This window comes from Chironomus tepperi, unplaced genomic scaffold, assembly GCF_022539635.2.
Source record: "Chironomus tepperi strain 1889 unplaced genomic scaffold, CSIRO-AGI_Ctep_v1 contig_376, whole genome shotgun sequence".
Classification (NCBI taxonomy): domain Eukaryota; kingdom Metazoa; phylum Arthropoda; class Insecta; order Diptera; family Chironomidae; genus Chironomus; species Chironomus tepperi.
The window spans coordinates 2060661-2085146 of record NW_027226498.1 but is presented as its reverse complement, the minus strand read 5'-3'; the positions used below and the strand labels follow the sequence as shown (position 1 = coordinate 2085146).

Below are 24486 nucleotides of genomic sequence, written 5' to 3'. Positions count from 1 at the left end.
TGTAATTAATGATTTGAGTTAATGATGGATATCAATAATAGCATTGGCATAATCAGAGTTGTGGTTTTTTAGACATTTTAAAGTAAGAAATATATTTCAAAAAATACATAAACCTATCTAGTTTTTGAGTTATTTTAGTTTCAAGGAAGTGATTAGCCTAATTACCTTCCTGGCCACGATATTGAAACACCCAAATAGCCACATGTTGATTTTTGGACGGTTTGATGTAATCGATCAACTCATTGCTCATTTACATCTATGTAGAATGTAGATAAGATAAATAAGATTAAGTAAGGAATCACAGACCTGCAGTTTTCAGCTGTACCTTATAGTCCAATGCTGCAGATTTAAAAATTTGGACGACTTTTGCAAAAATGAGGACAAAACTTCAAAAAGCGAAATTTATTTTGAAAATTCTGGTGGTAAACAAGAAGACATAAATTGAAGATTTTGTTAATGACCACACAAAATGATATCAAGCAAAAAGTTAAGGCTTAACACATTAAAGTAACACTAAACTTATATATAATCGTAAATCATTCTAAAAAGCGCTAATGAGCATCGATTAGCATGAGCATATAAATTGTGTGTTTGTGGATAGGAATAATCCACCTTATACAAAGAAAATTCCCTTCTCCCTAAATAAAAGGAATCTTCATGCTCCAATAAAAAAGTGATTTACGATTCCATTATTATAATCTATGTACAAGCAATATGGGAGGAAATAAGGAGAAGAAAAATGTAGAAGAGGATCAGTTTATGCATGTAGTGCTGTGAGGTTGGTGTGTTTGATAAGGGTTTTTGGTAAATAAATCCACAGGAAGGGATAAAAAAGTTTTTGGTACTGCTGAGTGAGAAAATGAAAGCTAGTTTTGTTTATTATTGACACAAAAGTAGTTTAAAATGATTCAAATAAATATAAAAAAAAGTATCCGTGATAATTGTTTTGCTCTAGAAATAAATAAAAGTAGATATAGCAACAGCAAATGAATATGCTGTGTGAACAAACAACAGTAGGTAAATTAAACAATAAGGGGAGCATATTCACATTTAAACCGATTGCAAAATCATTAATCAGCCTTTATTCATGCTTTGACCATTCAACAATAAACATTCACAAATACACAAATACATGAACATGTACAAATAAGCAAACATAAAATTTATTCAAGTTCTACCAACAACTAAAATCAATAAATGGTTTAAAGAGGAATCCAGTGGGAAATCGGAGATGATGCGATAAAATAAAGGGAAACTGAATGAAAATGGTTTTCAGAGCGGAAAAATATTGAAACCCATGGCAACAATATGATAGAGTAATAAAAAGAATGAGAGTTGCCTACGCCAACGAAAATTAAGAGATTAAAACTTTTTATCTCTGAAAAAAAGTTTAACGTGTCCTGAGCATAATTTTAAATCCCACAAAAAACATGAAAAGCCTTTTTGAAAAAGATAAAAAGTCTTGTTGAAAATTTTCACCAAAAAAAAAAATATTTAACAACTTTGTCTCAGTATTTCAAAGAAGCATTTCATTTTCTCCTGACAAAAGATATATAAATTTGAAATAAATTGAGTCAGTAATGGATGAAGCGTCTATTGTAATAAAGTTTCTATTAATAGTAATGCCCAAAAACGTAACAACAATACAAAACGCTTCATGATTACAATTGATTTAGAGCGCCAGCTGACCTATGACAGTTGATGTGGAATTTACGTATTTCTTTTGTTTGTTTCTTGTTCATTAAAATATTTTCGCAAATTGTCACATTAATTTTCTTCACAGCCATCATCATGTTTCACATCTTACAAATACATGCTTAATTTTTACACCTAACTTACTTGAAACCGGCTTCATCCAGATTACTAGTATTTTATTTTTCTTTAAGTTTGAGATTTTCAATACATTTTAAACAAAAAATTAGCCCGAGTACTCTGAGTAGGAGTGAGTAATTTAAATTAATTAAATTAATCTTATGAATAATATCCAACAACATATTCAACTGCAAATTAATCTCTTCTTAGTCATTCGAATTAACAATACATAAACAATTTTTGAATGTTTGAACGCAAAAATACCACGCAAATTTTGCATCTGATAAATTGAACAAATTTTATGATAAAGTCTAAAGATCAAACACTTATCCCCACATTTCAGCACGGATTTTTATAATTCTCAATGTTGCTCCTCTATGACTTTTATTTATGACTGTGGATTCTAAACATCGCTTTGTGTTGAAAGTGAAGATATTAGAAGATAAAGATAGAGATGGAGATAAATACACTAAAATTAATCTTCTGTGTGTCATCAGAGCATAGCTATTGGGAAATGGGAAAATTGCCAGAAAAACAAAAAACTGAAAATTATCTCACATTTTCTCTAAGAGTTCTTGAAGATGCTACTCATAAACAATAGCTTAAAAAGTATGAACAGCCTCGTTTATAAAAAAACATAAAAAGTTCTTCCAGAATCCAGCCTAAATAAAATTTAAAGGAAAGCAACAGAAAAAATGCTTATTCATGTATGTGACATATGAAAGCATATTAAGAAACGAAGACAAATTATTGAAGCAAGCATAAGGAAAAACGAGAAAAATGGAAACCGAATCAAATAAACTTTTTATTGCTATTGTTTTATTGTAAGGTTAATTTTCGAAAAATACAAAAGTGAGCGAATGAGAAGGAAAATATGAAGAAAGATGAGATGGAATAATTGAAGGTAAAAGTTTATAAGGAGTGAGAAGGGAGCAAAGCGAAGAAAAAGTTTTCGTTAAAAAGGAAATTCTGTATGGAAAATCTTGTACTTTATGACGATAATACGAAAATCGATAAAATAAAATGAAATACGAAAAAGTTTCGATTTTGTTGCTTTATTATATGTTGTATTATTTTTGTTCCATTTATTGTTGCTTCTATTCAGCTTTAGGTTATAATGAGATTATGTTTCGCAAATACCCAAACTCTCTATTCTGCATTTTTTTTATATTTATTTTTTCTGTAACTTAATGAGCTTAACTTAAACTTTTCTTTTATATTTAGGTTCAAACGGGTTTACGATTACCATTAACTGGTCTTGCACCGCCTCGATTGCTTATGTGCAGTGCATCGATGGGAGCAGAAGGATCAGTTACACTGCAATTACGCGAAGCAGTTCAAGCACCCATTTCAGATTCCACAACCATAAATAATGCATTGACAATTGGATATCCAGATCCTGAAATTTTGGCAGATGTTCTGGGTACATTTCAAGCTGCTGGTAGCGATGCAACTTATGATATCGTTACTAATGGTCGGCAACATCAAAGTGCACAATTTTTCAAAACTGCCAATAACATAACGACAATTAAACAAGAAACAGGTAAGAATGACTTAATTGCAAAAATGATGAAATAATTAACTACAATCAAAGTGGTGTTATTTCCTATAACAGCAAGTATGTATTAAACAAAAGTGATTAATTTAATGCTATTAATATCTTTACTTTGTATACATGAAAAAAAAACCATTTCGACGCTTTTGAAAACTTTTATTTCAAAAGAATCAGTCAGGAAACTTTTAATTAATTCATTACAATTTTCATTAAAGTCGCAAAAGTGATTGAAGCATCAAACATAATACAAAAGACATCCACATCAACACCAACGACATCCGTTGCATCGATTGTAGTTTCTACACAACATCAGCCAATCACTATGACAACGTTAGCTTCCACAGCAACAATTTCAAATTCATCAAATTCCAATTTACCACAAGCAAATTCCTTGTCAACAGTAACTTCAACACAACCAGCTAAAAAATCAAGACCAAAAACTGCGTCTCCAACGCGACATGGTCCTCAACAATGTCAGGTATTTGCGAGTTTTATCGATTATATTTTTGACATTCTATTGCCTTTTTGTAGATTGAGTTGTTTGATATTGTCATTCTTGCCTTTGCATCATCTAGACCAGTGCTTCACAAACTATGTTTCGACACTGATGTAAATTTCAATTAATTTTTGATGTGTCCGCTTCTAAAAAGTATGAGAAACACTGATCTGAGCCTAGACAAATGACAAGATCATTTGATAGATGCGCTTAAACAAAGGTCATATCTATGATAAACAATTCAGGTTTACAAAGCTAAATCGGTTACTTTTCTGAAAGCAATGCCTGAACAAGAGTGAAAAGTTGACCACATGAGTTTCAGTTCTGTGCTTAATTTATATTTTTATGTGATTAAAAGTTTCTATTTCAATTCGAATCCTAATGTATTCTTTGATATTTTGCTGCATATCGATTTGTGAATATGAAACACCTGTGATACTATGTAGAATGACAAATCATATTTTAAAAAATGAGAACAGAAAAAGTTTGATTCAGCATTTTTGATTTTCTGCAAAATTTGTCATTTCTTTTATTCCCTTTGATTATCATGCAAATGTCTGCTTCATCGACATCATGTTATGCTTGATGTATTTGCACAGCAAAATACATATCATTTTATCGAGGAAAAAAGAAATCATCGCACTTAACGTTATAGGTTATGACAAACTTTATTAACATTTTTGATTGGCGAATTTTATCCCTTTTTAATGTATTTGAGATAGTCTTGGTTTCACTCACGAATAATATATCACAAAAAGTGTCAATCATATTCAAATCTTTTCAAATAAGAAATTAGATTAAAGGATTTTTCTTCCTTTAGCTTTTCTCGTCAAAATAAAGTCAAGAATTTAAATTGAAAACAATTTCGCGACATTAAAATCCGCCTTCAATTTCAATTTGTTATCACACATGAAACAGTAATGTAAAAGAGTGATACATGGAAGACAAACAACATCAAGCATAAAAGAAAATAATTTTTTGCGTGTGTAGGCTAAGTGAAAACATATTAAAGAACTACATAACATAATAAAATATTACAAATGAATTCCAATTCACAAATTGCGCGTTTCATTGTACGCATGCCTAGCAATTGTCATTCTCTACCATAACAATAGGTATTCAATATTATTGCTGATGATATTTCTATTACATTTCACTACTGAACATTGTACATTTTGCTGCCCTTTAAAAGTTATCTCGAAATCTGAACAACAACGATGAGATGACCATTATGATGATTTTGTCTTTCATTGTTAGTTCAGTGTCATAAACGTTAATGCTGTGCAAAGAAGAAAAATGTATACGGGAACTTGAATGACTTTTAAGAGGTTTTCAATATTGTCCACATTTAAAATTCAATTTAAAAGAACTTAGTGTTTGAACTTCGATTGAATCTCTTTATGTCTGTAAATTTTCAAATTAATATTCTAGATGCACAAACGATAAATTTTGTTAAAATAATCAAACACAGTTAAAAAGAAGAGAGAACAAAACATTGAGGCAGTTCTTTTGTGTGATAATCAGAGTGCTGTTACAGCATACTGATGTAAGTTCGGAACAGGAAGGAAGAAAGACAACGAGAATTGTAATTTATGATACACGAAACATTTTGCGCTTGCCTTCGTCCTTCCATAATATATGTGCCTTTAAATAATAAAAGCATGAAGGCATTTATTACATTACTTCAGCTATTTTCTCATTACCAAAGCACTAAACAGATATAAAAGCAACAAAGTATTATCATCGTCAGCATCTTTCTCTTCCTCCATCTTACACTTACTTACTTACTTACTTACATACTAAAACAAGCATGAATACATTGAATTATATCTATTGATGATGATAAAAATTGACTTGATTAATTTTGTGCGTGCATGAAGTTAAAAGACTGTCCAATAATGCAAACGATGAAGATCAATAGACATATTATAGTCATGCAATTCATTCAACCATTCATTGAATAAAGTCCTCCTCTAATGATTTATTTTTGAGACCAAAGGCAATTATTTAAATAATGAATTAGCTTTCTATTCAACTCTTCTCATCCTCATTTTCCTGATACTGCTTTGTCATGTTACAATATTATCATTTCATTTACCATCTCATTAAAATGGCACAAGGTAGCATAAACAAATATTCATTGTATGAATTGGATAACGAGAATGACTAATGAGAGGGGAAAAGACATGAGATTAGTGTTCTGACCAAATATCTGTATAATGCTTTTGCAGATTCAAGACCACAAAGCTTTTGATTCTGCTTCAATTTAAAAATGGCCTCAAAAACATATGCAATGTGTAATTTTAATTAAACATATGGGTTATAGCCATAAAATATATTTTCACCAGCAAACACATATGTGGATATGAAAAAGTACTTGAATATGAGGGTTAATGATATGACTATCATCTTGCTATTCTATATATTTGCCAATGTGTGGACATACAATTCTTAACCATTGCATAGTGATGACATATCCTTTTCGTTCTAATAGGAGAACCAAAATAAACACTTGAAAATGTCTTTGCACAGCTCATACAAACGTTTGATTCGTTGAAGTCATTCGTTTGGAATGTCGAAAACTTTTTCATCCTTAAGGAATTATTCTTTAAATTTTATGAATGAATAACTAAATATGTATACGTAGTGACAATTTTCACACTTCTATTCATCTTAAATTTTGAGTCTAAAATCTTAAATCAACATGGTGCAAGGAGCATGAAGTGAAATATTTAATTTAAACAGCTTTTGTGAATGGATAGGAATGAACGTTCTCATTCTTAGTTCAAGGATGAAATGAATTTATAATAATTTATTGACAAAAGAGAAAAGGAGTCTGAAAAAGAATATTTTTTTGTTAAGCCAAGTAAGAAAAGAAAGAAAGAAAAATTCAATAAGCCTAATATAAGAATTTAACAAATGCCAATATGTCGACGGTGTCAAACTTATTTCACATTTTTGCTTTTAGGGTTCAAAAATGTTAAACTTTTCATTCATTCTCTTTGCCTTTTGAAACTTTTTTTTATTGTTCGTGAATAAAGAAATTGAAGGAGAGAGAAATACATTGAAGAAAGCCACTAAAGCGTCAAAAGCAGTAGCAAAGCAAGTAAAAATCTTTCATGAATCTTTCAAGTTATTTAAAATTCAAGTCACTCACACTCATCTGTATGTCAGACGTTGTTGCTACTCTACCACTGACTGCTCTTACAGCTTATAAGTTATTGTACCCTTCAAAACTGTATAAATTTGCTTACTTTATCTCGTTCACTCTCCCTTCTTTATTCACTCAATGGTTTGAAGGGATGGAAATTTAATCATCAAATATTCAAAAATTGTTCAGCCTCTTAATGTTCAAGCATCGCTTCGTGAATTGTTTATCAATTTTTAAGTAATACAGGACGTTTATGAATTCAAGACTGATGAAAAAAATCGATTTAGTGCCAATAAAGTGTTTTTCTCATTTTTTTTGTCTTTTCTCTCTGTCTTTGCAGGTGTGCAGTAAAGTTTTCGGAAATGCATCAGCATTAGCAAAGCATAAATTGACACATAGTGATGAGAGGAAATATGTATGTGGCATGTGCTCAAAGGCATTCAAGCGTCAGGATCATCTGTAAGTGATGGAAATTTAATTTCTTTTCTTTAATCAATATAATCCACTTTCAATACCTTTTCATCATATCAACCAAAATCTACTATCTATAATAATAGAAATGGACACATGTTGACACATCGCAATAAGAAACCATATGAGTGTAAGGCAGAAGGATGTGGTAAATCTTACTGTGATGCGCGCTCATTGAGACGACATACAGAGAATCATCATAGTTCGTTGGTTCTTGCGACAACAACAACGACAACGTCATCTTCACAAAATCAATCAAACAGCGTGTCGTCCAATAATGCAAGCAGCGGTACATCAACAATTACCAATCCCAGTTTATCACCCGCAACAGCAAGCGGTAAAATCTCTCAGCTTTTTTTTATCATCAATAGTTTCTTTCTATTTTTTATTTTATGTGTTATGTCTAGTTTGGATGTTGAACATAAAAAATTTATATAAAACTTTTTTTTCCTTTTTAATCTAAAAAATTGACATTAGGTGATGCTAGTTCGCCGCATGGTGCTACCTGTATTCAATATCAGATGAATGCTGATGGAAATACAATTACTGCAATCAATTCGAAATCGCCATCTCCATCATCGCCTGCTGGGACAAATAATGAAGGATTAACACGTCAACAGTTGGATTTGATTAGTCAAATTATGCAGCAAACGAAGCATGCGAATGGACACAAATCGTCAGCGCAAAGACCGAGAACATGGAATATGCAGGTAAAAATAAGATTACATTGATTACTTTTATCATATGACATTAGTTTCATAAAAAACCCTTCTTACTCTACGTTTATGCGTTTACATACTTACGTACCTTCATAAGCCTTCATACACTCTTATGCGTATTATGTGCTTTTATGATATACTTTACTCACATACTTAATTTAATTCTTGAAATCCATGTTCATACAGTGTGATATCATAAAAATAGGATATGAAAGTAGATCTCTCCCATCTCCAACATAAAAATGCGTAAAATCATTATGTGCAGACACACACGAAATATAATCAAAATAAAAATATTCACTTGTATGCTATAAACAACAACATAAAGGTGTCATATATTCAATTTATATATCAACATCTGAGATTTTAGTAATAAGTATAAAATAGGAGGGAATATGAAGCTCTGTTAAGAACTGCACTAGTTAAAGATTTATGAATTGATTGAGTCATGAAAATAATTAATAATTATTTATTGTGACTAAGTAAATGAGTGTCATTAGTTTCATGAGCTTGAAATTGGTTTAATGCTTAACCATTTAACTTCTATTTAATTAAAGGTAATTCCGAGAATTCAATTGTTCATTTTTGTATTCAAATTACAGTCGAATTCAGGCTGGTGTCATCGAATTGTGTAACAAATTACATTAATTCCAAATTTTCAATAAAATATCATTATCATGAACAGAAAAGTATTTGCATATGATATTAATATAATTTTTACATACATTTCATGTTTGGTTCATTTTTGTTTGACATTTTCACTTTTCTTTAGCATTTTGCTAGAAATATGATACACAAAAGAAACATCAGCAGGTGCAAAAATAATGAAATTGTTTCTTCCATTGTTTTCTAGCGATTCACAATTTCATTCTTTTCTTACATGTTTTCTTTCTTTCATCTTCTTTGGAATTTAAGATAAAATAAAATGTAATAGCAGTGACTGTTCAGACTAATATATGTTAGAATTCAAAGCATGCAAAAGGAAGTATGAAATGGAAAATGTATGAAAATAGAATAAAAAATATCGAATTGAGTGAAAAGGCACCATGAGAACAATCAGGTGAACGAGAAGTAAAAGGATAATAATATGGATGAGCCAGTGTAGAACCTCGGCAAGCATGGCGGGGAATTTTTGTTTTATTGATAATTGTGCTTTAATGGGGAGCCCGAGTTTAAATTGAACTTTTAAATGGCAGTTTTGGAAGGAGTTTTAATAATTTGAAAAATAGTATGAAAAGAAAAATTCCAATAAGAAGAGAAGAAAATATGATTTCAATAAATTTAAGGAATTTCCAGATCTCTTTTGGGGTTTCATGCTTCTTGTTATGATTTTACATTTTTTTCTTCTGCTTAATGCCAAAAGCATATCGATGAAAAGTTTGAAAACTTTCCAATTTTATTCTTCTTTTCATGAAAATTCTAAATTTAATCAGTTTAATGAAAAGTCTGTCCACAGATTAAAAAAAGGAAAATTAAGTTCGACATGGAATATTTCAAAAAAACTTTTTAGAGAGTCGTGGTATAAAATACGTCATTTAGCTTAATATAGTAAAAACTTATTAAGACTTCAAATAGAAAAAGTCAGTAATAATTCTCATTTTCAAGGAATAACCCTATTACTTTATCTTGGAAAGAGAACAGAAAAGGATTAAAATTTATTTCTACTTTCTGCTGATTAAATTATTTCATACTTTTGTAATAGCATTAGATAAAATACACAAATTTACTTGTTCATCATATGAAAAGATTACTAACATCCATAAAAATTATATTTCCATTAAAAAATGGTTAACCAAAGAACATGGACCAAGAGAGCCGAGAGCATTATTTTATGAAAACTCTCACAGTTTGCTTCATTTTCACAGAGGAATTTTCACCGCATACAAAACAGAGTCTCAGTTCAGTTCAGCATGAATATGAAGGAATGTGCAGAAAAAAAGAATTGTGTGTGTATGTGTGTTATTTTGAATGTTTATGTTATTACAATGTTAGATGAACTCATAAAAATCTAGTCTTAGATAAAGTGAGATGGAGACATAAAGAGATGAAACATAAATGGATGTGATGGGATGAGACAAAAATTTGTGCTGTAAAAACCATGCAAATAACCACATGAGAATTTAATAAAAACAGAGAACGAGAAATTTTACATAAATTTCATATCATCATTCTCGTGCACCCCGTGCTTCACAATCTCGTTTATTTTGTTCAGCTTTACATATATTCCGTTTTTTAAACCAACTCATACATGCTCACCTTTTGAACACCTTTTGCTTTCTGATAGTATTAAAGAAGGAAGAAACGATTTGACTTCATTATTTATGTAAACTAAGATGTTTTTAGACTTAAACTTAGATTTATGTTGGTTTTTTGCTATATTTATTGAGGAAACCTAGATTTGCACATTAAAATATTTAAACGATTTTGAATGCAAAACATCAATTTGAGATTAACATGATTTCATTCAAAAAATCACGCTCATATCTGCCCATCCTGATAAAACACTGATGGAACATTTTTCTTTACCCTTTTGTTTAATTACTGTCTAAATTACACAGTTATACATTGACATGTGTATATGCATGCTTAAACTTTTTTATACTTCATTTCACGGATGATGACGATAACGATGATGTCAAACCTCCTTTGTTTGAGCTGTTATTGTGTGAAACACATTTTCTGTTTGATAAACATTTTTTTATACTTTTTATCTCCTTTCATACAATCTTCATTAAACAATCCAACCTTCATATTTTTCATTTTTTTTTATTATATCATCATATTGTTATTATTAACACTCGTCCTGAATATTTTGCGCCTTTAAATGTCATAGAATTTTGCTTAAAATGAGAGAAAAAATAACATGAATTTCACAGCTTATAAATTTGTGATAAAAGGACGGATGGATGGGTTCTAAAGATAGAATAAGGATGCTCATTCTCACTTTTATTAAATATTTTATTAAGCAAAACGGCTGTAAAGTCGTCAAATAATTAATGAATGGAAAGGATTTAGAGTATTTTCACACGACAGTGAGTGCCTTTTATGTAATGCAGTCATAATGCATTTCGTTGTAGAATGAAATCTTTACTTCTCTTACATCAACTGAGTCAGTGCACTTTTCATATTCAAATATTTGAATAGAAATTGAAAGAAAACTTTATTTAAATATTTTAGTAAATTTGTTCCATCCTACTCTTCTTATGCTACATTTTAATGAAATGAGAAATGGAGAAAATGGCAGTTGCAAAAGTAAAGAGCAAATAGAAATAAAAGTGCTCGACATTAATTGAAATTTATATTGCATTAAAAATTGAAGCACATAAATCAGACGGAAGAGACACAGAGTAAATGGAGACAACGTTATCAAACGATGGTGAAAATAAGAGAGATGGAGATATTTTTTGTACGCAGTAATAACATCAAAGAAATGAAATTTTAATGGAATTAAATTCTACTCAATACTTTGTGACTCATGCGAGAGTAAATAAGGAACTTTTTCGTCCTTTATACTTTCTGTATCTTGCATTTTGAGAGATAAACTCGTCTCAAATGAAACGATAAACTTTTCAATACAATTTCTTCAAATTAATTGAATTATTTTAAAATACTTTAAGTGAATCATGCTATAAAATTGGTTTCGAATTGTCAAATGAATTTTGAACATTTTTCAAATTCAAATTATCTATTTCATTCGATGAAATAATTTCTTTTTCTGGAAATAATATGCATAAATACCACATACCACATATTACTTTGTAACATCAAACATAAAATTAATTTAAATTAATTAAATTAGAGATTAAAGGTCCTTTCGCAATTTTATTTGTATTTTCAAAAAGCTACAGCAAAATCAAGTAAAGACATCAACAACAACTATTGAAGCTGCTGTGAAATCTAATGCCAATCAACAGCAAGTATCAACGTCAACATCGACAACAACAAATAGTAATCAAACCACACAAGCCCAAAAAAATACCGGTGCTAATGGGGGTGATCAGAAGCCTGTGGAGTGTAATTTGTGTCATAGGAAGTTTAAAAATATACCAGCACTAAATGGACATATGAGACTTCATGGAGGCTACTTCAAAAAAGATACGGATACAAAGAAATCAGATAAGAAAGAATCGTCAGGACCACCACTGCAAACAGCATCGGTTGGTGTTCGAGCGTTAATTGAAGAGAAAATAATTAACAAGAGAAGCAAAGACTTGAAGGTAAATTGAGCTTGAAAATGAATTTTCATTTTTATTACATTAAGATAAAATAAAAAATCATTTGATTTAATATTTAATGTCATTGCAGGGAGCATTTGTTGTCCCAGCAGCACCATTGTCCACAACACGACGTCTTGCAGAAGCGGAAGCCTTTTTAAATGCTAAAAATGTGAGCACATTATCAAATACTAATAACAATACAATCACAATTGTAGCATCTGGTCTCACATCAAATACATTTAATGGACTTACGAAGCAAGCAATTGTGCAACAAGTCGCTCAACAGACGGCAACAAATGTTGTTCAAAAGGCGACACAAATATCGACATTATCGAGCGAGAAAGATGCAACATTAATTGAGCTATTGAAACGTGGAACAACTAAAGTTGCTGTTAAAAGAGCATCTACAGATTCAAATACCAGTAATACCATTCAAGCTACAAGAGTTGTGGTACCTGCATCAATTTCCACAACAGAAACTGTATCAGATTCTTCGCCAGCATCATTAGTTTTATCATCAAATGGCTCATCGAGTCCTCTATCATTAACAATATCTCAAGCACCCAGCACAAGTGGCTCTTCCGGAGACATTTATGCTCTCACGTATTCAGCAAATAGTTCTCCTTCCTTTCTCAGTGACAGTGATGTTTATAGCGTTAATGACACAGCAATGCTCTTGCAAGCTGTCGACTCAATACATTTATTGCAAGATAACTCCACATCAGATCATCTTGATGACATTGCATCCCTTAGTGATTATACATCATTATCAGATAGCGTATCGCTCAATCAAAGCTTCACGCCATCACGTCAATTGCAAGCTGTCCTAGATTCTCCTCTACCAGATTCACTTGTTGAATTTGGTACTTTAAATTCTAAAGATTATGTACTGTATGGATGCAGTAGTAGCAATGAATCTCCAACATCATCATCACCATTACCATCACCTTTAGCATATCCAACTCCTCCTGCAAGTCATGAAGCAATTGCACAAGCTTCGCCATTCCTTGACGACTCTCATCATTTCTCTGATGTTAGTACATTTTTCCATGACGATAAAAAGACAAATATGAAAAATAATAATAATAGTGTAAATGATTTTGGACTGTTGGATGATAGCAATGAATTGTTCCACAATATGAAAGATACAAAAGACAATAGTAATCTAACTGAAAGTGAGCGCATCTTACAACTCAAAAATGAATTATTCAACGATAGCAAGGCAGTTTTAGAGGAGTTTCGAAACTGTAACAGTAACAGTTGCAGTGGAAGTAACAGTAATAAAAGCATTCTAGATAATAGTTTTCTAAATAACGATTCAAAAACATTCATCGGTGATAACAGTGCCAAATTACAAGATTTTAATCAAAATTTAGATTTCTTAGATGAAGCACAAGCATTTAATATTGTCGATGATGATCGAGTGAATGCATCGTCGCCATTATCAGCTGCATTTTTCTCATCTATGTCTACGGCTGAGGAGGTTAAAGAGGCATTAGAAGAAGTACTACCTAATGAAGATGATGGAGCTGGCTCAACATTAGATTTATATTTTCTATCAGCTGGTCTTTCACTTCAATCACAAATGATGTCAAATTCAGATGATCCACTTCTATCGTCAGTTCCACGTGACTTTGGACATCATCGTAGCCAGCCACATTTGATATCATCGTCGACTTCTTCGTCTCTACAAAATTCACAATCACATGAAACACCAAATTTTGATATTGATCCATTCTCACCACCCGAAAATAAGAAAATTAAAATTGAAAGTCATCATAACAGTCCAATAATTGAATCCAGTGATAATAGTGATAAGAATCTTTTAAGTGTACAAACGGAACAAATTCTAACAAAAGATAATATTGGTTCAGTCTTCCTGAGTCCAAATAGCATATCATCTTCATCATCCGGTTCATCACCAAAAATTTTACAAAGTGCTTTGCTCTCTAATAAAAGAAAATTTAATAGTTTTAATGATAATAATCTTAGTTGTAATCTAAACGAGCAGTACGAAATGGTTGTTAAGAAACACGAGCAATTCAAATCAAAGATGAAAAGAATATCTCAATTGCATTATACACCATCACCAATTTTAAATCCAGAACGATATGGCATTGGATTATACGCATCAGTTCCAATTGACCGATTAAATAATGATTTTGATGATGAGGTTGATATGATTGATTTCTTCGAAAAACCTAGAGTCAATATAGGCACGGATTATCAAGCAACATTGCCATCGGAAATAATTTATAACAATAATAGTTTTAATAATAGTGTTAAGTCTGAGGATAAGAAAACATATGAGACATTACTATGGAAACCAAATGTCCTCGAAGATGATCGTCAATTAGACCGTTATATCGATTTAACAAAATCGTCTGCTGTACCCACTCATTCAATTGAGTCTGCCTTAAAGATACTTATGGAATCACAAGGTGAAGTGCATGTAGCTGTACTAAAACTACTCCAAAGTAGTGACAAAAGTCTAGATAAACTATGGTCGCAAACTGAAATGGAACAATTCCTTAAGGGATTAGAAATATATGGAAAAGATTTCACAAGCATTGCACGAGGTATCCTTAACAAGACAACTGGTGATTGTGTTCAATTATATTATTTCTGGAAGAAATTGTGTAATGAATATAAATCGACGCATCTACCACAGCAACAGAATCAGCAAATACAACAACAATATCTACAACTGTGTCATCAGCATCATCATCATCAACAACAGTCATCTCGTGATTGCAACATGATAGGAAATGATAATAAACATAACAATAACAGCGACGATTTTTTTGATTATGTTGAAAATATTAACGATAACAATAATTTGAGTAATTCAACGATCCAAAACGGAAATGGTCATAATAATAACAATAATATTAATTCAACTGTCGCTGGCCACAATAATGAATTACGACCGCATGTGTGCGAAGTACCGGATTGTTCAGCCGTAAGTTAATTAATGATATAATTTTGCTTCATGATTTTTTTATTGCAATAAACCACCATCAGCTATGCTATTCCACCATTCATTCTACAAACTCACCCACTATACCATAATCATTATCATCATAATCATTACTTTAATGAAATGCATCAATTTTTAATGCGCTTTTTCTTTTCTCTTCTTCTTTCTCGTCCCTTCCCCACTTCTCTTCTTCTATTATCCATAATGCACAACATCCGTCACAAATCATCAGAGCTTTTCATCTCGCGTTGCATTGCATGGACACACACGAATTCACTGCATTGGACGAAGCATGAACCAGTTGAATAATGGTAATTTATTAAACAATAGTAATCAAGCGGGAACAAGCATAAAGGATGAATTTTCCTTCCCCTGCAAGGTGTGCGGCAAGTAAGAACCCTTGTTAGATGTCCTTTCTATAGATCAGTTCAAAAAAATACATTTGAAAATTATTTAGAGAATTTTTTAAGTTTCTATCATTTATATGAGTTTCATGAATTCATTGATTGTTCCTATGGTAGTAAAATAAATTTTTATTCCTTGTCCCACAGTTCCATTTTGAGCATCTTTTATATACTTTCTTTTTTAATGTCATGTCGTCCTGTAAATTTTCCTTTCTTTTATCGTTTTTCATCTTTTACGTTTGTGCTCGAGAAAATGCTGATTCAGTATTAAAATGATGATTTCTATTTCTGCCTCTGGTTTTTTCACTGTAAAAAATGTAAAAATACAACGCATCTTTCTCATTGTCAAGACATTAATAGATTGACAGCTAAGCAGATGTCTCGAGAAAATTGCGCTCATATTTTAAATAGAGGGAAATCCTAACACAGTGGTAAAACAGTTTTTCATAAAACTTGTAAGCTAGTCTAGTTTTGATTAATGAGCTTTGCGGCTTTTTAAGAAGCAAAGTGGATTGAGAAGAGTATAAAAATTTTTGAAATTTCATAATAAATCATGATTTAATGATCACGATTCAGTTCCTATGATATTAAAATACTAATTTCAGAACCATAATAGGCAAAAGTTTTGCTTGAAACATATGTAACATAAATGCCTTTTTGATTATAATTTAGGAGGGTTTGAGGAGTTAAAATGTAAAATAATAAAAGAGCTATTTGGAATTTATGAAAATTTTTGATAGGATGTTCTGTTCATGTGTTAAAATAATTTCATGGTAAATAAAGAAACAGATTTTACATAAATGTCTAATTTTCGAAGCTCTTTTTCCATTTCACCGTTCTAGTTATGAAGCTCGGTTCGTGTGTTGGGTGGAGTTTTGAGGTCTTTGGCAAACAATGTGTCTCCACTGCTAGGTATACAAGGATATACTAGTATTTGGATGACTTTCATTACGAAATCTTGCGCACACGAATTGTAACTAGGTACATTGCAGGGTACATCAGGTCTTATGACGTACTCGTGTCTTTGCAATGTGCAGAGCTTGCAAGTGGTTCGGATCCCACTATAAACTGTAGGTCTAAAGGGTGTGGTACAACAGATTTAAAATCGCAGTGCCTCCAGCTCATAAGGCTGGGCCTTATGTGTCTTTAGTCATTATATATATATTTCGTTGCTTGATTATTCCTTGAGTTATGTCAAATGCAGACATTCTGTTCATTAGAGTTACATGATATCTAAAAATAATTTATCCACAAATAGTCAAAAATGTTTACTGCATACCAATATACAAGAAACTTAAGTCTGAATAAATCGGTTTCCACAAACTTTAAAACATTCAAATCAAGAGTTAAAATTCCAAAATCAATCAAAAATATGACAAATAGAATATTGTATGGTTAGATCAATGAACAGTCTACTCAACGGATATTACTAAAGCAGAAAGTAAACGAAAAATTTAATTTATTTCGCTATGGGGATTGTTTCTTTTCCGTTGCCATAACAATATTCTTTCATGTTGGAAATGCGGAGGCAGAAATTAAATTATCACAAAGTAGAAAAAAAATTGTTTCTTCAATGTTCATTGAAAAATGACATTAAACTCAAAAAAATTCTTTACATTATTTTCTTTACAGAGTATTTAATAAAGTCAAAAGTCGAAGCGCTCACATGAAATCACATCGGCCTCAAGAAAATGAAATCCAGCAATGTTAATTTATAATTTCTTGATATTTTCGATACAGCATCAACAAAAAAAAAATGGAATCTTAAGAGTGAAAATTTTAAAATTAATTAGAATAAAAACTTTCTGATGATGATGAAAATGAAAACAAAAAATAAAAATTATGTCAACTGAAGACAATCTCTCTTGCAAATATGATTATAAGTTGTTTTATAGTAGTAAACATAATAAGATAACTAAGTGAAAATAATAATTTTTGAAATCAATGAATGAAGGTAAATTTAATATTAAAATACTTTTATAATAGTCATAGTAAAATAATAATATTTAATTTTAATCAAAAATATGTTCAATTCATGGTGAAAGCTTAACAATCAAAATTTGGAAAGTTGTGAAAAGTATTTTTTTCATTGCAAATCTTTTGCCTGATTGTAGGTTGAAATATATTCCTCCTACACTTTTACCCCTTAAGGATGATGAAAAAATGAAGTTTTTAAAAGAGTTTGTGAAATGTTCTTTCCAATTTTATCAAAGAATCTTTCATTTTTACAATGATGATCATTTTTGGTGTGATGGCAATAGCACTTTCTAAACTCTAACTTTTAATGCTTCACATTTAATTTCAATAATGAAACGATGATCGTACGATGGTTGTATTATGTGTTTGTTAATGTAGAATATGAATAATGATGGCATTTGTTTATTGAAATTATGCAATACCTTAATATTTTATGCTATAAAAAATATTTCCAATGCAGAAAAGAAATCAATTTCGTCCTAAAACAAATAATTTCAGAGACTAGCTCAATTCTGATGGCAATACTTAAAAGAATGGATTTGCTCAAACATAAAATTAAAAAAAAAAACATGCTCACAATTGAGACTTTCATTCCCTTGCGGTCTTTTATTTAATCTTTCTCATAATTCTTACGTCATTTTATTTCATATTTTTTCATACTTTTCCTGTCTCTTTTTATAAAATATGACGAAAAAAAATAAAAATTCTAAATCTTTAGCATATACTAAGCAAAGAAAATAATATAAAAGAAATATATATACATACAACATAAATTATGGTAAAGGAAAAAAAGCTAAAAAATAAGAGGTCACTTTCAAATCAATGATGACGATGATTTATTAAGGATAGAAATAAGAGTATAAAAAAAATTACTTTAAGATGAATGAGATGAATATTTTTGTCAATGACGTTGAATAGTTTCCTAATTCATAAGACGAAATGTGAAATGAAAATCATTAGGGCGATAAATATTATACACATACACACACTCGATACACTCACACATTTTTAATGCATTTCTTTGTTTCCTGTTTTTATTTAACTCTTCGTGACTTTCTTTTTCTTTTAAAAAAATGAATGAAATTTTTTGTTAATCATTTCATGTTGAAAATATAGATTGAAAAGTGAATAAAAAAAATTCTTTTTAATATTGTCGTACCTGTGCTGCTATGTAGATGATTACATTTAAAAAATAAAAATTTCTATCAGAGGAAATAAAAATGAATTAAGTAAGTGTAAATAAAAAAAGTTTTAATCTTAAGTGGTAAGAAAAAAAATTCTGCATACAAAATAAAATGACATCTACTCTGTGTTGTGATTTTTAAGAACAAAAGAAGAAAAATGAAACTCAATGTTGAAAGTTTCTCTTGTTTAAATTTACTTTTTTATTTTAATTCCTGTGAGAGATAGAATTTAATTTAATTAAGCTTTTTGTATTTGACTAAGTTTACCAAAAAGTTCAGATTAATTTTTATGGATTTTCCTGCGGGAATTTTGACAGAAAATTTTAAAATTTATAAAACTTTTTGTTAAAGAAAAGCTGCAAAGTAAATGTTTGATGACAACTTTGAATTTAAAATAATTTTAGCACATCTGAAAAATTTTAAAGAAAATGAAAACTTTCCTTAATTTAAAATTGAATACAGAAATGAATTAATTAAATCAGGTTTTATCTCTTACAAAAAAAAAAATGTGAAAAATGAGCTTTTATTGCAAAACTTCTATCTAATTATCTATACTCTGTCTTTGTCTGTCTGTCTAAGGCTAACAAGTAGTCCCTCTTTAGTTATATAATTATAGTATATGAAATATAGTAATAGATAATAATAATGAATTGAAACTAGAGAAAAAGAAATAAGAAAAAATTAAAATGAGAAAAAAGTTTCTATAGACATATCACAGATATCTTTATTTTGATCATGATGATAAAAAATAATAAGAATAATAATAATTAAAGAATCTAAATTGAATGTTTTTAGATGAACAGTGTTAGATGAAAAAAAAAAGAAAATAAAACATTAATAATAAAAAATAATTCGAGAATAGATGAACTAGTTTTTATAGAAATCAAAAAAAATAGTGACTCTTTTAGAAATTTTAAGGACAACATGACGAAGATGATTATGTAACTAACTACATGCGCTCTTTGTAAATATCACACCGAATATATTATAAAACAATGAATTATGATAAATATCGTAATGAAATGAGATGAATGTTATAACGTTATGACACACACACATACACTCACAATTAAAGCGTTATTTTAATGGGTAAGAGAGAAATACAATAAATTCTGATTTTCTACGATCCTATCAATTAATACATAATAAAAGAAAATATAAAACCTTACATAGAAGTAATGCAGAGAAGTGTACGTAAAAATAAATCGATGAAAAAGTTAAATGGCCTTTAAAAATAAATTGAAGAAAAGTGAAGATATTTGAAGTGTATCTTGTTGTTTTCATGTCATAGTAAATCTATCACTCCAGTAAATTTTTAGTTCATTGATTATTAGAACTCATTTTTGTGGAATTAATATTCATTTTTATATATTTTTCGGTCTAAAACTTCAATTCTTTAAACAAAATTCTGGTCAAAAATATAAATTTAATGTCTAAAATTATAAAATCTTAATTCAATAAATTAAAGTACATTTTAATTAAAATATGGCTTACGTTGAAGAAGTTTAACCGCAAATTCCATAAAAAAACTTTCTTTATGAATTTCCCCAGAACTCCTTTTATGTTTCATTAAATAATTTCAATTCCAGAACAGTGATTTTAATTAATTGGCCTTTCCATCCACACTGTACTTTTTTTCTTAAAAGGTTAATTACATCCTGATTACTTTTCTTATTTCTTTGAAATTTCATTTTATTACCTCGCCGCTTTAATAACTTTATGCCATAAAACTTTGCGTTAGATTTTATCATTTCATTAGTAAATTATGTGATTTTTTAATCTTGATTTTCTTCAATATCTCATCCCTAGAAGTAGCACAAACTGATGGCATTCTATTTGAAAGTTATAAAAATATCAATGACGAAGATGAGAATATAATTATAATAATAAAAATGAAAAATGTTTTCAAGTTTAAAAAAGAAGAATGACAATCCCAATTAACATTATTAGATAATAAGCTTCAGAAATTAAAATTGCGAAAGTTTTTATATTTTTATAATTTTTTTTTCTCTTTCGCTTACAGTCATTAAAAAGCGTATAGCTAATTGTGCGATCTTAGGAGAAGGCAAATGGAAAAAAAAGTTCTCATTATTTTGAATTTATTGAAGAAAATTTCAACTCCATAAACTAATTAATGAGTTTTTCCTGCGAAAACTTAAAGAAAAAAAGAATGAGAAAATAAAATTGCGAATGAGAAGATAAAAATTTTGTTTGGAGCATCCAAGGATGTGACACACTGCTAAGGTTCAATTTGAATATTAATAGTGGTTACTTTTACTTTTAATTGAAACTTGAGTTCGAAATTGAGCCAAATTTTGTATCGAAATGTCACTTCAAATCGATTGACTCTATACAAAATCCAAATCGTTTTCAAGCTTTAATTAGAACAATTGCAAGCTGAGATTGAAAGTTGTCTCATTATCAGGCTAATATTCTCAGAATAAGTTACTAAAATAACTTCACATTGCACCATGAAAGGGCTTAGCCTTAGAACTCGGAATAATTGTTATAAATCTACCCATTCATCTCTCTTTGCCCCTGAATTCAACAATTAATGAAGAACCAAAACCAAAAGTATCCACACCTATCTATTTTCTCCTTTTAACGGCTAAGTACACTTCACTTTTCTTCATGACTTATTTCTTTCTTGTTATTATTTCACAATTTCTCTCTTTTTTACTTTCGTTTGCTTTCATTAGAAGCAGAGATGTAAGTAAGGATGAAAAATTTAATTTAATTTTTTTTTGCTTTCGTATTATTCATTTATTTCTTTTCCATTATTTTGTAAGTACAGACTGTATAATAATTTAAAAGATGATTAAAGTTGCTCACTCAAGCGAAATGCTCAACAACATAATTTTTTTTCTTCTTGTTTTTCTTGTTCTTACTCTTTTTAAAGAAAATTTTTATTATAAGCGGGAAAAAAGTTTTTCTTCTCTTTTGCTCCTTCTTGGTCTTTTATATCTCCTTTTCTACTTATTTTCCTATATACTTCTTTTTCTATAATGAGATTATTGCGCGTTCTTTGTTCTGTTGAATAATTTCTTTAGTACTTTAATTAATTGTTAGGGACTCAACGATTCAACCATGAATGGGTTTTTGTGTATTAATGCTCAACAATCTATCAAAAGGCTTTACTTCTTCCAATAAAACAAATTATTTAAAGGCATTTTTCAAGCACAATAATTTAAAATGCCACGATTATTGTAATGTTAAATACTTAGTTCGAATATTTTCTGTTCTTTTCTTCAATACTTTTTAAACTCTTATACATCGAAATAATCATATTGCCACTAATTACATTCCTTCAAGTTATGAATTATTTTGATTTGATATTTTTTAGAAATATCTGTCTTAAAAGTTCTTGTCATCTTCTAATTGCTAATTATTTATTTGAAAACTTTTAAAAATTCAAAACTTTCAGGTGCCTTCGAAAAGATTGCATTCAAGTTTTTTTGAATTGCAGAGTTTTTCGGGTTTAATACTTTTAAAATAAAATTTTCATCCCCATAACAAGAATAAGATTTTTTTAAATTGAAATTTTTAACATGTTTATTGATAATTAAGCCATTGTATGAAAGATATTCCCAAAGGAATTAAATTCTATTTTTGTCATTTTAATTTTAACTTTTTGTTGAATCGTTAGTGAACTTTTCTTTATTGTTTTTGTTATATTATGTTTCAATCTCAACGAAGTGATATTTTCGTCTCCGAAAAATCTTAACTTAATTGAAAAAGATGAGGATGATGATGAAACAAAATTCCTTACGTAAATTCTCTCAAAACAAAATATAAATGAAGAAAAAAAATGCTAATAAAGAGTAAATAACCTGTGCTACATACATGTCTTATTATTATGTTCTTTTTATTAATAATACGATGATATGATCCCATGCAACCCATACTTAATTAATTAATTAATTATTATAATTGTTTTAGCAGATAATATGAATTAAAAGTGAATAAGAAATAGATATAAAGCGATTAATTAATGAGAAAAATACCATAAATAGACATTATAAATGTTTTAGAGCATTGTGATTAGTCAGTTGAAGATGAATATTATTACGAAAAAGAATTGTTTAAATTGCTGTTATTATCATAAATGAAAGGTGAAAGAAATAATAAGAAACCTATTAAGTATATGTAATATTTGTAGAAAATCACTTTTGGTTACTTTAAGAAAGATGGAAGAATGAAGAATAAGATCACTAAAAATTGAAACTCAATGGCCATTGCAACGGGCTTTGACAAAATTTACTAAAAATAAAGTGAAAGCAAGTTGACGTGGGATTTGATTCCCGAGTAGCACACTTGAAGAAGCCTCATCCGAGGAGCTTTTAAGATTCCACTAATGCTCTTTTATTAACACAAAATGGAAACCGCCTCAATATAGAATGAAGTCGGATAATTCCATTTGGTGTTAATAAAAGAGCTTTTGTGGAGCCTTATGAGCTTTGTGGCTGAGCCTTCTTCATTTATGTCACTCGGGATAGGATTGAAGTATAATTCATTTGATTGAAAAAATGATACAATTTTACAGATTATGAAAATATCCCCGTTGTTAAAAATTGGCCTAAACATACATTGAATTTTGCAATTAGGAACTGCAAGTTGTATCTTCCAAAAAATTGTAACAATTTTTCTTTCTAAAAGGATTTATCATTAGATAGGTTTTTCCATTTTCATATCATAATCTTAATTGAGTAATGCCAAAAATAATTTATGTTTAAATTAATTAATGCATCAACATAAATTAAATCAAATTTAATTATTATATTGAATTACGTAGTATATTAAATGAAAAAAATGATATTCCAGTAATCAAAAGAAGAAGAAGAAGAAAAAAAAATCAGAATAATAAAATGTAATTTTCTTATTTTGCACCCCAAAAACCACACAATTAACACACAATTACAAAAAAAATGAATAGATTATTTAAGAGAAATTGAACAATGAATGGCTAAAGTTCAGAATAAAAAACATGTCACAATTTGAAAGATGAATAAAGTGATGCGTATATATAACATATATATATATATTTAAATTTATTTCAGCAACGAATGACACACACCATATCTTTTGAAAATACAAAGTAAAAACAAATGAAAATTGGTGTTTTTTCACGCATAACAAAAAAGTTATTTTGATGCTTAAAAATATTATCTTTGAACAATGGAAAAGTTGAAACCTTTTTGTTGTTTTTTTGCCATTTAACTTTATTTACACATATGTAAGAAGGAAAAGAATGGAAAAATATTTTCATCTCACACAGGATTTCATGTTTTTGGTTTGAAAATAACATCTCGCTGTTTCGTTGCATCCATAAAGATAAATCAAAAAGGGTGAATATGAATGAGTTCCGCTAAAAAGGTTCAAATTTACGCTTAAATCAAACTAAGTTTTTTTACATAAAACTCTGCATCAGTGCTTGAATATCATTGGAAATTTCAAACAAAGACTGAGATTTTTTGGCTGAAATCAATCAAATTTTGATTTTATTTTTAAGAGCTATCTAGT

General features: G+C 29.4%; 1 protein-coding gene across 4 annotated transcripts in view; it reads left to right on the top strand.

The window, feature by feature from the left end:
* The window catches only part of LOC139096195 (uncharacterized), a 45562-nt gene extending 21563 nt beyond the window's left edge, over positions 1–23999 (top strand). The window contains exons 4-12 of one of the 4 annotated variants that reach the window (XM_070647886.1): positions 3037–3355; positions 3583–3845; positions 7355–7473; positions 7572–7822; positions 7963–8195; positions 12053–12421; positions 12510–15383; positions 15634–15791; positions 17438–23999. In XM_070647886.1, the coding sequence (XP_070503987.1) occupies positions 3037–3355; positions 3583–3845; positions 7355–7473; positions 7572–7822; positions 7963–8195; positions 12053–12421; positions 12510–15383; positions 15634–15791; positions 17438–17516 (4665 nt within the window). In that variant the 3' untranslated portion in view covers positions 17517–23999. Of the gene's footprint in view, positions 1–3036; positions 3356–3582; positions 3846–7354; positions 7474–7571; positions 7823–7962; positions 8196–12046; positions 12422–12509; positions 15384–15633; positions 15792–17437 lie in introns of all 4 variants that reach the window. The other 3 variants (XM_070647885.1, XM_070647887.1, XM_070647888.1) reach the window with 3 other exon arrangements.
* Positions 24000–24486: the final 487 nt, after the last annotated feature.